This window comes from Electrophorus electricus, chromosome 1 (assembly GCF_041902795.1).
Source record: "Electrophorus electricus isolate QZ-2024a chromosome 1, ASM4190279v1, whole genome shotgun sequence".
In the NCBI taxonomy this organism is placed as follows: domain Eukaryota; kingdom Metazoa; phylum Chordata; class Actinopteri; order Gymnotiformes; family Gymnotidae; genus Electrophorus; species Electrophorus electricus.
The window spans coordinates 37840019-37852988 of record NC_137497.1 but is presented as its reverse complement, the minus strand read 5'-3'; the positions used below and the strand labels follow the sequence as shown (position 1 = coordinate 37852988).

Sequence of the window (12970 nt, the reverse complement as noted above, 5' to 3'; positions counted from 1 at the left end):
TGTGTGTGTGTGTGTGTGTGTGTGTGTGTGTGTGTGTGTGTGTGTGTGTGTGTGTGTGTGTGTGTGTGTGTGTGTGTGTGTGTGTGTCTCACTCAGTTGATTCAAGCTGCAGAAGGGAAGTTTAACCCTAAAGTTCATTTGGAGTATGAATGGAATCTTCGACTGGAAGAGTTGGATGAGAGCGATGACGATCTTGACGACAAGGTGAGAGATGAAATAAACAGTCACCAGCAAACTCTAACCTAACTTTACTAGTTGAGTTTCCGTATATGCGTACTTTCTGAAGGGAAATTTCCACACTCTGTACAATGGTGAACATGCTTTTATTTATTTTTATTTTTTTTTTGGTATGTAATGTTTTTTAGGGGAATGTAATGTAACCTTTTAACCTTTTTTTTTTTTTTTTTTTGTCTTGTTTTGTTTGTTTCCCACCATCATTCCCAGCCAAGTCCAATAAAGAAAGACCGGAGGCCGCAGAGTTTTTGTCACTCCTACAGCCTCTCGCCTCACGAGAAGCTCTCGATCCCGGTGTTTAGTGGCCAGCGTGATAAGCAGCGCCTCTCCTACAGCTCCTTCACCAGTCAGTACAGCACCACCGACTGCCCCTCCTCCCCCGTCTCCGACGCCCCGCCTCTTCCGCCTAGGAACGCGGGCAAAGGTAAACCTGACCCCGCTGGAATAACTTGCCTCAGCCAGTGAGATGCTGTAAGTTTTGCTGCCACTGAACACAGACCGTCCAATCGAGTGCATTTATAGCACATGTATCCCGTAACCAATCAAATGCACACATATTAGACGTACAGTTAAATCAGCTTGTCAGTTATTTTTATTTGTTGCTAAGCTCCTCCGTGAAGAGGTGTCTAAAAGCAGGAACCCAGTATACTGTAATCTCAAAATCTGTCCTCTCCTTGTTAATATACTTCACAAATATGCTCTTACACAGCAGACTAACTCTCACTCTACTTCTTAAAACCTGCAGGCTTTCACAGTTACAAAATAAATGGAAGTCCTCAAGATGTCTGACACCCCCCCCCCCCCCCACACACACACACACACACACACACACACACACCTTGCTCAGGAATGGCATTTGTCCTCAGGGATCTAAAGGGTGGGTGTGTAGGTGCTCTTTGCAAAAAGAGTAACTTCAGGCATGAGACAGAGAAAGCGGGAGGGATAGAGGGAGAGGGAGAGAGAGGGAGGGAGAGCGCTGGTTTGAGGTGGGCAGACATGATGGACAGCAAGCAGAGGAAGGCGGGGAGAAGGGTGGTTCAGTCGGAGTAAACACGGCTCTTTGCACACATCAGTAGCACTTTTCAGTCTTAGGGAGGTGAAAGTAGGCGGGAGATCATTAATGTGCCATGAGACAAGGAGCAGGGATACAGCTCACCACAATCTGCTCTAACCTCACAAACAGAGCAGCAGAAAGAACAGGGTTTCAGATGAGAGTAATCTGAAAACCAGCTGTAACTATTTCATCTGAACACTAACATAACTGAAGCTGTCCTTACCACAGGTTTCAACAATGCCTAGTTCTTTATCTGGTACTTGTTGGATTTTATCATTGCTTGTCGATTTGATATTGTGTATATTTTGGGCGAGTTTATGATATCTTTTATGTAAATTCTGTTTCTATTTCGCTCTCTCCTGTTCTCTTTCCATCTCTCTCTCTCTCTCTCTCTCTCTCGCAGCTCCCCCTCTGGCATTACTTGGTTCTCACTTGCACTATGCTACTCTGGCTAGCACTCGACCGTATATCAGTGATTATCTGCCTGTTTATTTGCATATGCCCCTCATCTTTTCAAACCACTTATGACCTAATTCAGACGCTTCGGTGACATCACTGGCTCTCAGCCCACTAACATCACGACTGGAGTCCTGTCATCTGGGTGTGGCCATTGCTGCTGCCTTCCGTAGCTTAACTAACCTGAAATCAAAACCTCTCGCCATCGCAGCTTAATCGCCTGATAATGTCTTGCTGCAGCTTTCCCTCATTCCTGTGCATTCACTCCTCTTTTCCTGCTTATCTCAGACTGAGCTTTTCATTGGCTTCTGTAGTTCAGACGGTCTCGCTATTGGGTAAACTGGAATGGCTTACCTTCTTTAAGAAATAGTTTTAAAGCACTTTTTATTATTTAAGGGTAAATGTTATGTCTTTAATTGTGTATCTGCGGATTTCCGCAGTCATTTTAACCTTGTCTTGTTTTGTGTTACACTGGCGATATCACGGGGGAATCACCTTAACTGAACTGTGCTCTCTAATACACTGTCGCACTGCTGGCCATTCATCTGAAACTTGTCACTTTTTTTTTTTTTTGCCTCTCAATTCAAAACTAAAACTTTTCCACTTGAGCCCCCGTTCTGCCCCCTAAGAGCGCAGATGCCCCCTCACTTGCCTGCATGGTTTGGGTTTCAGTCTAGCTTAAATCAGCCTCATGCATTAGAACCCTCATGTCCTCAGTTCTCTAAAAGCAGAACGTTATACTCAGAAATAGTGTTAATAGAGCCATCATGAGCTCAAACTATAGATACACATGTCTGCTCTAAAATGTATCTCTAGGTGAACTTAGCACAATGTGGCATTCTGCTAAATATTACCCTCGCATGGTTCCCTTTTTTTCTCCTTCCTCCTTCTCATTCTGCCCATTCTCCTCTTTTTGTTTATTGAACCAATAGCAGTCACCTGTCCTTGTCCTTCCCCATGACCTCATTGCATGATGTTATTTTTTTTGTTTCTTGTTTGTGTTTATGTTTACCTTCCCTCTAGCCCCCCCCTCGTCATCCTCCCCTCTCTCCCCTGGCTCCCAGATCCCTGGTAACAGCAACTCCACCCTGTCTAAGAAGAGGCCCCCGCCCCCTCCCCCTGGACATAAACGCACGCTGTCTGACCCCCCCACCCTGCTCTCACATACCCCTCTCTGTAAAGGTGCGCCCCCTGCAGGCCTTTGGCTGCCAGTAAAGCAATGCTCCAGAGCACCATTCCTCCTACCTGGCTTGAGGTGTCAACTAGATAATATTCAGTTTATCTCAAAAGTCTTATTGCAAGGTGGTGTTCAAATCAGTTCTTAACCTATTTCTGTACAAGCTAACTATAATTAATAAAACTAGTTTTCTGTATAAGGTGGTAGAAGGTTGCTTTTGTTTAACAGGCTTATGTTCTTGGGATGTCAGACAAGATTCCATATGATCAAGTTCGTACACCAAGTGCTACTCCTAAACCCTTCCATCTTTGCATTTTTACATCTTTACAGTCTCTGTCTAGGTTTGGTGTGATTCATCTACAGGCCCTACTAAATGAAACCTTTCCTTCGTATGAATGTTAATATAATAAGGCTAAAAATTATTTTAGTGTACTGTGTATTTTGATATATACATATCACATATACATTGGTATATGTGATCTAAAATCATTAGTACCCTATAGTGCAGGTCTCCTGTTGGAGGTTCACTTGGCTTATTTTTTTTGCATATTTTGTGTCATGGTCAGATTTCAGTCCGAGTTAAAATAGTTCAGCTTTTGACTAACTTAAGTAAGCAAGACTGGGTGGGTTTCTGTTGAATTGCTGACCTTGATAGAGATGTTTGGCTTAGATGAACCAGCTATGAGGAATGGATCCCATCTTATTTTGGTACATGCTTTTGTTTATAACCATGTTCATAATCAGTGGTCGTTTACTGTTGATGTCTGCCTGATGTGCATGTTCTTCTATGTAAAACTGATCTTCAACTCCTTGATTTTAACCTCAACACAATTTCTTGGAATTGTTGTTTAATTAGTCTCATGCCAGTGTATATGACTAAAACACTTGCTCATATTCAATGTATATTCAGTAGTTTGTGTCTATGTAAAGGAGCAATAAATAGCATTATCACCTGAACTACAAGACAGAAAACAACTCTCGTGTTTGATGCAGCCTCTATGAAAGGGCATTTTCTATTTTTCTGCTAAAAACTACATTCATACTCTGCTACTGTTATTCATTTTGTGTTCAGTGCATTTTGTAAAGTCTTTTATACAGTAGTCTATTTATTGCCCCTTAGAAGGACTTGCTGCTGAGTATACTGAAGAACAGACCAATCAAAAATTAAAGCACCACATTGCTAATGGAAGGCTCAGACTAACGACCCCGGTCTCAACCCTCTGACCCCTCTGTTGAACCTGACAAAGCTTTGCATGACACTGAGGAGTTTAGGTTCCATTAAAGCCTGGGCAAAGCCAGCCATGGTCCTGGAGCCTGATAAGCATTTAAATTGCACGAAAAAGTATTTATTTTACAAAAATATAAAGCTTAAAGGAGTCATTTTAGATGATATTATTTAAGATGTGAATCAGGAACATAGATTTGGAAAATCTTTGCAAAGTTATCACATCTCTAGGCCCATCACTATGCATGACCTTGGCTTTGTATGAGAGGCAAACAGTGTTCCCACATGTAATTGAGGATGAGAGCCATTGCTGTGACAGTGAGTTTATTTTGAAGTACCATCATATTAATGTATTAATATGTACCTTTCAATAAACTCATACTTTCAGGAAGTGACTCCACACCTCCACCCATCAACAAGATGTCGCCGATGACGAATCGATTTGAAGGCGTAATACAACAACAAAGGTAAACAAACTGTTTTTCACTGTGTACAGTGAATGCATCTAGTAAATATAAAATGTGGGACACCAGTCAGTTTTATAGCTAATAAATATGTACATTTGTCAGGCTCATCCTAGTTTACACTGTATGTCCATAAAAAAAAGATCAGTCATGAAGCAAGAGTACAAAATCTGTGCTTTTTTAAAAACATGCTTTAAAACATGTTGGCGTCTGTTCAAAACAAACAAACTAGTGATGGCATTTCATGCTCCAGAAAGGTGCTATGAGGAATATGATGTGGTTTGCACCAGCTTAAAAGCCATTTAAAGGGTTAGTTCTCCTGATTGAGACTTTAATTCCGTCTTTCTGACCTTTTGGTTCAGTTAAATGGGGCTCCTGTGTAGCCTGTTGATGAAGTCCCTCAGCCCCAATAATTTGCGTTGGAAAGGTTATTCATGACCACAAACAAAGTTAAGGTTGAAAGCATCCAAGTGGCTTTTCTCTGACAGGCCATTGTTTGGGCATGCAAAGCAGGCATAACCATGAGACTTGGAACATGGAACATGAAATGTGATAACGCACGTTTCAGAGTCCATGATAATAAATTAAATTACATGTAGTACCTGCTACTGGCCCTGAACCACAAACACATTTGGTTCACAAATGCTCTTTCTGACACAAACCTGTATAATAAACATTCTAACTGGGCTCCTCAGGAATCAGTATTTAATACTGTTTTATACCTACTCTGTGACTTCATTTACATTTCAATTTGGAATAAAACCCAGTTGTCCAAATCAATGTAGGACTTCATTTATGACAGCGTAATTAACATGAATTCTGCTTCTTAAATCCTTGCTTATCTACACCATAAGAATCCCAGAATTGTTACCAGTAAATGTGAAATGACTGTCTCAGGATGTGGAGTTTAGCTATTTTTAAAAACATTCACAGAAATCACCTCCTACTGATTTCTATTCTTTTGACAAAAAGACTTCAGTATTTCTCTCACACATTACTCCAGGTACGTTATACTTGCCTTGCTTGTGGGTTTCTTTTTTTTGACACTTTATTCATGTCTGTTTATATGTATATTGTGATGCCTTGCATATTATAAGATATTGAGGCAAAAATGTTTGTGTCTGCTAAACTTTAGTTTTGCATTAGTAGCACATGCTGAATTTCTGTCTTAGCAATATGAAAACATCATCTATATTCCTTTAAAGATTCTGTTTATAATTTATACACCTTGGAGGTTTTTTTTTTTATTGCAGTGTTGCAGTTTGGTCTTCCTTCTTGGATAAGATTTTCTTTCCTGTGTTGCGTTTTTTAGCACTACGTCCAACACCACTAAATCTACACTTGGCCCAAGGGTCCTTCCCAAACTACCTCAGAAGGGTAAGATACTTGCTTAATGACTTTAAAATTAGCCAAACCACAATGAATGAAAACCCAAACAAAATACAGTATGACTTTGTATGCACAGCAAGTCTTTGTCTAATAAATTCATATGTACTATTGTAAGCTCAAAACCTGGATGGCTAACCGTGTCTGGTAATATTATTTCATATACTGTTTACGACAGTCATTGCTTCTTGTTTGTGTTCAGTTGCTCTGCGCAAGATTGACACTGTCCACTACCCATCCGTGGACAAATCCAGCCAGCCTCCAGAGCCTGTACTTTTCCAAAAGACTCCGCAGGGTTCTGACACGCCACAGAAAATTCCTTTACCTGACAAACCCCAGCCTGGTGACCTACCCCCTAAACCCCACCCCTCAGAATTACCCCCTAAACCTGGGGAGCTGCCCCCAAAGCCACAGCTTTCCGACCTACCTCCCAAACCCCAGCTTGGCGATTTGCCGCCCAAGCCTCTGTTAAAAGACCTTCCACCCAAACCCCAGCTGACTGAGATCCCCACCCCAAAGCCTGTAGCTCCTGAACCTGCTCCCAAGCCACCTCCTGGAGAGGTGTCCCTCAAAGCAGAATCCCCAGATATGCCTACATCCAATCAGCAAGGAGAGCTGACACCTCAGCCCGCCCCCTCTACTGAAGATGCCAACGGGAGTCCAATAGGCCCCACTGAGATGCCAATACCCCTGCCCAGGAAATTCAGCACTGTGAGTTTTTTCTTTAAGAGCACTTGGACAGGTAATTAGTCACAACTCTCTGGGAATCTAATGAGTTACTGTTTTTTTCCCCCTTGTATCCAGGGGAAGAGTAAAATGAGGAGAGTGAAGACCATCTATGACTGTCAAGCAGATAATGATGATGAGCTCACCTTTGTGGAAGGTGAGGTCATCGTGGTGACAGGCGAGGAGGACCAGGAGTGGTGGGTGAGTAGAACCACAATATTCATCACCCAGTGCTTCTCATTCACACTGCCAGGGGATCACATGCACTACATGGCTTTGGGTTCTCCATATTCTCACACACCTGACTCGGCTCATGACCTCTGTATTTGGCCTCATTAGATTTTAGCAGTCCATCACTGCCCATTCATTTCAGTAGGCATGTGTGTTACTGCCCCACTTATCGATCCATGTGTGAAAAACAAAAACTTGGACTGCACAATAGACTGTCTACCGTCCAGACAACACCACCAAGCTCGAACTCTAACTTACACTGCTAAAAATGCACAAGGATGACCAGAGATTTGAATGCAACCTTTTTTCTTTTCTTTTTTTTTTATAGATCGGGCACATTGAAGGGCAGCCAGAGAGGAAAGGTGTCTTCCCCATGTCTTTTGTCCACATCCTGTCTGACTGACATTCACCATCCTGAGCCATGCAGCCATCGTAACCTGTTCATCTCTTTCCAAGGGAAATTCTGTAAATAGCTGTTGAGACCTCCACAGCACTTTAAAAAAAATAAAACCACAAAAAGGAACAAAATGAAAGCCCTTATTAACTTCCTCACTGTCATGGAGTGTGAGTGAGTAACTTTACCAGTGTTATCATTCCTGTTTAGTACAGTCTACTGCAGCTGAGACTGCACCTAGCATTTACCCACATCAGCTGTTAAAGTTTTTGTACATAATGACTATAGATTGGTGTTGGCTGCACACACCGAGTGTTTTGGATTTGTGTGTAAATATACAAGCATGTGTTGGTGTGGCCAAAAGTACAAAGGTGTGCGCGCTTGTATTCTGCCCTGGGCTGGCTGACTGCACCCAGGGTCGGTTGTTTAAACAGTGAACTGTGAAGTATTGATAGTGGTTGTTGACACTGTCCATGACATGGACTCCATGTGGAGGTCATGTATTTGCAGGGCTTGCATGCTCAAAATGAGTGTGTCTGACTGTAAAGACCATTGGAGACATTAACTGAAAGCATTTTACCTCCACATCTGTGTACCACTATAGCACATCCAATATTGGGTAACTTGTTTCCTTGGACTTTCTTGTCTGCAAAAATTAACCTGCAAGATGCTTCACACCCATTAGTGTGGTTCAACCCTGTGTAGCCATTAGCAGCCATCTCATCTCAAGTTTCCTTCCACCTCCACTGATCTACAATTCAGGTCATCTTTGCAAAGGACATTCCTCCCAAGTTGTCCATCTACATGTTATTTTACTAATTCCTAGCTGTTGCAGAAACTAGTTCTTCCCCTTCACTCCATTTGATGAACATTGAGAGGACTAATACTTGAAGCATTCCATGCAGAAGGAACATTAGTATTAAAGATTCAAGATGTTTGTATGTGTAGTGGGATGTACAGGACCATGATGCAACCCTAATAGTAATCAGGTGCTGCCACAGCCCCAGACTTCTTATATAGACCGTTTTATGCTGGAGACTATTTTAGAAAGACTACTCAGGTCATTGCATATGAAACAATAGAGTAAGCATAAAGCAAAACCCAACAGCAGTTACTTTCTGCCACTTTCCTAAATGTCATACAAATGACCTGTCCTGTAACAAAACATCCAATTTTGTAACCACCAGACCTGTTTCAAAAGATGAAATAAATGCTGTTTTAAGATGGGTGAAAAGTGTATGTTTTTTTTTTTAATTGTTTGGAAGCTACTTTCCCTTTTAAATAACAGGAGCCTGATTATACATAAGCACCATCTGCTATTCTCCCCCAACCCCCATCAATAAGGATAGTTGAGTCAAAGGCAGGAAGTCTGCAAATGTTTGGTTCTGAATATCTAAGGTTTCAGGGAAGCAAGATTGGCACTATCATTTAAAAGGCAACCATTTACTTTAGAATAATTACCTAGCACAGGAAGCTGCAGCTGCCCCCTACCAATAAACCACCAATACCATTAAAAGGGCAAAGACATGATTCCATTCCAAAACTGACCAGACAAAATTAAATTTAATTTGCAGTCCAGCAACTTGCATGTCCTTATTTCAGGCCTCCAGTCATTTAATATTCAATCATCCCAGTTTTGCCTACTCAATTTATATAGAAGCAGCTTTAAATCAACAATGCTCTTAGTGCAACAATGAAGTCAAACTAAACCAAACAGATTTAAGGTTCACATAGCAGACTGCTGGTAAACAAAAGCAACACCATAAAAGGGTTAAATGATCAACTCATTTTGATACTTGAGCTTTCTGCATAGTTTTCTTGGTCTGCTCCACCTTTTCCACCGATTTGATCACCCCCACAGCAACTGTCTGCTTCAGGTCCCTTGCACTAAACCGCCCTAGAAAGGAAGACAGCATTGGAGCAACAAAACTTGAAATGAGTATGAAAATTATACGAGTTCAAATCAGTTACCAACCGTCCCGAGATCTACTTTCTTTTCTACTGGGAATTGGTAAATCTACAGGTGGTGGTGAGCTAGTGGCCATGGCTAGCTGAAAGCTCACCTAAAGGAGGATAGTTGAAGAAACTCTCCACACACAGGGGTTTGATGGGGACGAGTTTCACTGTGGCAGCATCTCCTGACACCAGATACTGGGGCAGGTCTTCCAGCTTCTTCCCTGTACGACGGTCAAGTTTCTCCTGCAGCTCCGCAAAGCGGCATGTCACGTGGGTGGTATGGCAGTCCAGCACAGGCGAGTAGCCACTCTTGATTTTGCCAGGGTGATTCAGAATTATTACCTGCAGGGGAAAAAAAGGCAACAAACAAGTCATTATGCTAATCAGTCTTCTGCTTTAATGCTGCTTTTAAAACCAAACACCCAAGATGCTATTTGGAAAGTCGTGGACGTGTCCGGCATCGATCTCTGGCTTACCTGAGCAGTAAAGCTACTAACATCAGATGGTGGGTCCTGTTGGGCATTTCCAGCAACATCTCCGCGCCTAAGGTTCTTCACAGCCACATTTTTTATATTGAAGCCTACATTGTGGCCCGGCAGGGCTGTCTGAAGCCCCTGGTGATGCATCTCAATTGATTTGACCTCTGCAGTCAGCTTTGCTGGTGAGAAGGTCAGAATCATTCCAGGCTTCAGGATCCCAGTTTCTATCTTGCCCACAGGAACAGTCCCAACTCCTAGAACAGAGCACAAAAGGAACACCATATGCATTATTAAATCTCAGGCAAAGCTCAGAACACTAGGTGAAAAGCAACATGTATTTAGTGTAAGGAAAAGCAATAGTAAACATCCCACCACCAATTTTGTAGACATCCTGCAGGGGTAGACGAAGGGGTTTGTTAGCAGTGCGCACTGGAGGGTAGAGAGAGTCCAGCACCTCCAACAGTGTCTTGCCACTTGAAAAGCCATCCTTCCTTTTGATTTTCCATCCTTTGAACCAAGACATCTAAAACACAAATGGATTAAAATGGCTTCAGTAAATACTTAGCAGCAGTGAAGGATGATGTTTATACAGATTTGGATAGTGTTAAAATGCTTTACCTTCTGTGACGGTGCAAGCATGTTCTCGCCTCCCCAACCAGACACAGGAACAAAAGGCACTGAGGTTTGGTCATAACCAATCTTCTTGATAAAGACCGTAACATTCTTCATTACCTCCTCAAACCGGTTTTGGCTGAAAGGTGGTTCTGTCAGGTCCATTTTGTTGACGCACACAACAAGCTGCTTAACCCCAAGGGTGTAAGCTAGCAAGGCATGCTCCCTCGTCTGCCCACTGCGAGATATACCAGCCTCAAACTCCCCCTTCGCTGCAGATACAACCAGGAGAGCAGCATCGGCCTACAGGCACACAGAAGTAGTAAGCAGGTTACCAAACAAACCCCCCCCCAAAAAAAACCTTACAAAACAAACCTTAAGTCTATTTGTCTTAAATTTTTAGCTCCTTGTTAGTATGATCCGAAAACCCAAACATTAGTGTGACCAGGTGTGTATTGTTAGTACCTGTGACGTTCCCGTGATCATGTTCTTAATGAAGTCACGGTGCCCTGGTGCATCGATTATCGTTATTACGTACTTCTGAGTGTTGAATTTTAGCAAGGAAATGTCGATTGTTATGCCACGCTCCCTTTCCGCTTTGAGTTTGTCAAGAATCCATGCATACTTGAAGGAACTCTTGCCCATCTGTAAAATATAGTTCGCTTTAGATGGAAAAAAAAAAAAAAAAAGCCCCAGAGCTGTATTAATCAAATGGCCAGCATAAAGGTGCGGACCTGCGACGCAGCCTTCTCGTACTTCTCGAGGGTTCTTGGGTCAACTCCACCACACTTATAGACGAGGTGGCCCGTGGTGGTCGACTTGCCGCTGTCCACATGACCGATGATGACGAGGTTGATGTGAATTTTCTCTCTTGCCATATCGTACACGCCGGGGTTCCGAAATGTGAAGGGATCCGATAATCACTATGTTCTTTTTTCGAGTTTGTTAGTATGAGGGGAGCCAACCGTTCTAACAAATGATATAGCTTAACTGACCAATCATGTGGCTTCAATTAAGTCTCCTAATTTAATTAATCTCAGGTGAGTTAAATAACGCATGACCAGGTGTGGAGCGTCTGATTCGTGAGCCTGCGACTTTAAAACCCATGTTTTTGTAACTTGTGTGTTTTCATTTATTTGTGTGAGTTTCAGAGCTATGTTGTTAATTATATTTTGCATATTATAGCAAAGGGTTCATGGATTCCAGTGACCAAGAACATCCGATTTATCACTGCTATAATACTTGTGCAGGATTATTATTTCACCCAGATAACGGATCAGGTGTGACGTTGTTGAGCAATTGCTCAAGTGGACCGCAGGGGGTAGTAGATAATAATCAGTATCTAGTGTGAATTGCAGTTGCAAGACTTATTGACCGAATAGGCTCCGTATATTATTTGCTTAAAACTATTGTCCTCGGATAAGCACACGAGTAATCTGAGGTAATGTTGTGCTTCTTTCAGTGAACCGCTTCTTTGAACCTGTTCAAGAAAAGCTCAATGACGTTTCCCTAACCCGGAAATAGCATTTAGACAGCTGAGAGAGAGAGTGAGAGAGAGAGAGAAGTAAATCACTCTTCCCGGAGCTTAGCGTTGTACCACAGCACCATAAGCGCTTCTTCCGAATTTACACGTAAAGGTATGTCTGTTTGAACCTTTTCCCTGTTCTGGTCGTGACATTGTTCGGGTTATGGTGCGACTGTCTGGTGGGGTTTTGTACATATTCACGAGACAATGCAGGAGTGAGTGAAGTAGCGCGTGAGTGAGTCCGAGCCTGGCGTCGCGGAGGAGAAGACACTGGCTGAGAACTTGGGCGATATGAAGAGGTAGGCTGGAACGGTCAGCTTTCCAGCCGTATCTTATTCTGCATCGACATAATATCCACTCCAGAAGCTCATGCGATATTCTCTTACCGAAACAATAGCCTAACCGTGGTTCATAGATAGCAGACCTTCCATTCCCCCCAGGGAAGAGGACCCTCTTACAGTTACCATGATGATTAATAACTAACTAAAGATTTGCGTACTTATGATTTATTCATTAAAGCCAAATCGCCCCAAACACGCGAGTTGGGGGCAGGCTGGCAATGAATTGATGACTGAGGCTGGGTTGCCAGATATCTTGCCTTAGCTTTTCTATAGTAATACCGGATGGGCATGGCGAGATGTGTGGAGCAACGAGCTAACGTGCTGTTGTAACAGACGCAGTGTCAGCCGCGGACTGTGAACGTGGTGTGTCGCGCCCGTGCCCATCCTTACATTCTCTCGCGCGCGCGTGGTGCTTTTTTGCCTCTTGAACACTTGCAATCTGTTTTTAGATAGCATTTTTAAGCGTCTTCCTCACAAGACAATTCCCCCCCCCCCCCCCCCCCCCTTTCTGACCACTTAAGTTTAATTGGTGTACTGCTTAAGCAGTGAAACCGCTAATCTTGCAAACTGCAGAATGCAGCTAGCTCCATCGTCGAGTGGTACAGTTGTGAACTGGGGCAAGACTGGATTTTCGTGTACTGTGCTTATGTAAATCACTAGCCGCTTCTGCTGGTTTCTTTTGACGATCGCATTTATAAGTCATAAAATGA

The 12970-nt window shown here is 42.7% G+C and overlaps 3 protein-coding genes across 9 annotated transcripts in view; 2 read left to right on the top strand and 1 right to left on the bottom strand.

Annotated features, from left to right (window-relative positions):
* asap1b (ArfGAP with SH3 domain, ankyrin repeat and PH domain 1b) overlaps positions 1-8573 on the top strand; it is a 52053-nt gene extending 43480 nt beyond the window's left edge. For 3 of the 7 annotated variants that reach the window (XM_035526310.2, XM_035526309.2, XM_081718786.1), the window contains 8 exons: positions 97-204; positions 445-658; positions 2768-2926; positions 4535-4613; positions 5923-5987; positions 6199-6707; positions 6801-6923; positions 7282-8573. In XM_035526310.2, the coding sequence (XP_035382203.2) occupies positions 97-204; positions 445-658; positions 2768-2926; positions 4535-4613; positions 5923-5987; positions 6199-6707; positions 6801-6923; positions 7282-7356 (1332 nt within the window). In that variant the 3' untranslated portion in view covers positions 7357-8573. Of the gene's footprint in view, positions 1-96; positions 205-444; positions 659-1691; positions 1761-2767; positions 2927-4534; positions 4614-5922; positions 5988-6198; positions 6708-6800; positions 6924-7281 lie in introns of all 7 variants that reach the window. The other 4 variants (XM_081718761.1, XM_081718757.1, XM_027004351.3 and 1 more) reach the window with 2 other exon arrangements.
* Positions 8574-8929: 356 nt separating this feature from the next.
* On the bottom strand, positions 8930-11275 carry eef1a1l3 (eukaryotic translation elongation factor 1 alpha 1, like 3). The gene is made up of 7 exons (XM_027004336.3): positions 11129-11275; positions 10860-11039; positions 10401-10697; positions 10155-10305; positions 9780-10036; positions 9411-9645; positions 8930-9244 (listed from the first exon to the last, which is right to left on the bottom strand). The coding sequence occupies exons 1-7, from the start codon at positions 11270-11272 to the stop codon at positions 9132-9134; spliced, it is 1377 nt and encodes a 458-aa protein (XP_026860137.2). The 5' UTR covers positions 11273-11275; the 3' UTR covers positions 8930-9131.
* Positions 11276-11822: 547 nt separating this feature from the next.
* The window catches only part of fam49bb (family with sequence similarity 49 member Bb), a 36942-nt gene continuing 35794 nt past the window's right edge, over positions 11823-12970 (top strand). The window contains exon 1 of the mRNA XM_027004334.3: positions 11823-12031. The gene's annotated coding sequence lies outside the window, so the exon portion shown is untranslated. The remainder of the gene's footprint in view (positions 12032-12970) is intronic.

Coding starts and splice junctions, on each gene's coding strand:
- eef1a1l3 (XM_027004336.3), bottom strand. CDS start 11,272: ATGGCAAGAGAGAAAATTCACATCAACCTCGTCATCATCGGTCATGTG. Junction 9,646..9,779: donor TTAGTAGCTTTACTGCTCAG/GTAAGCCAGAGA, acceptor TTTCCCCTGCAG/GTAATAATTCTGAATCACCC. Junction 9,245..9,410: donor CTTCAACTATCCTCCTTTAG/GTGAGCTTTCAG, acceptor CTTCCTTTCTAG/GGCGGTTTAGTGCAAGGGAC.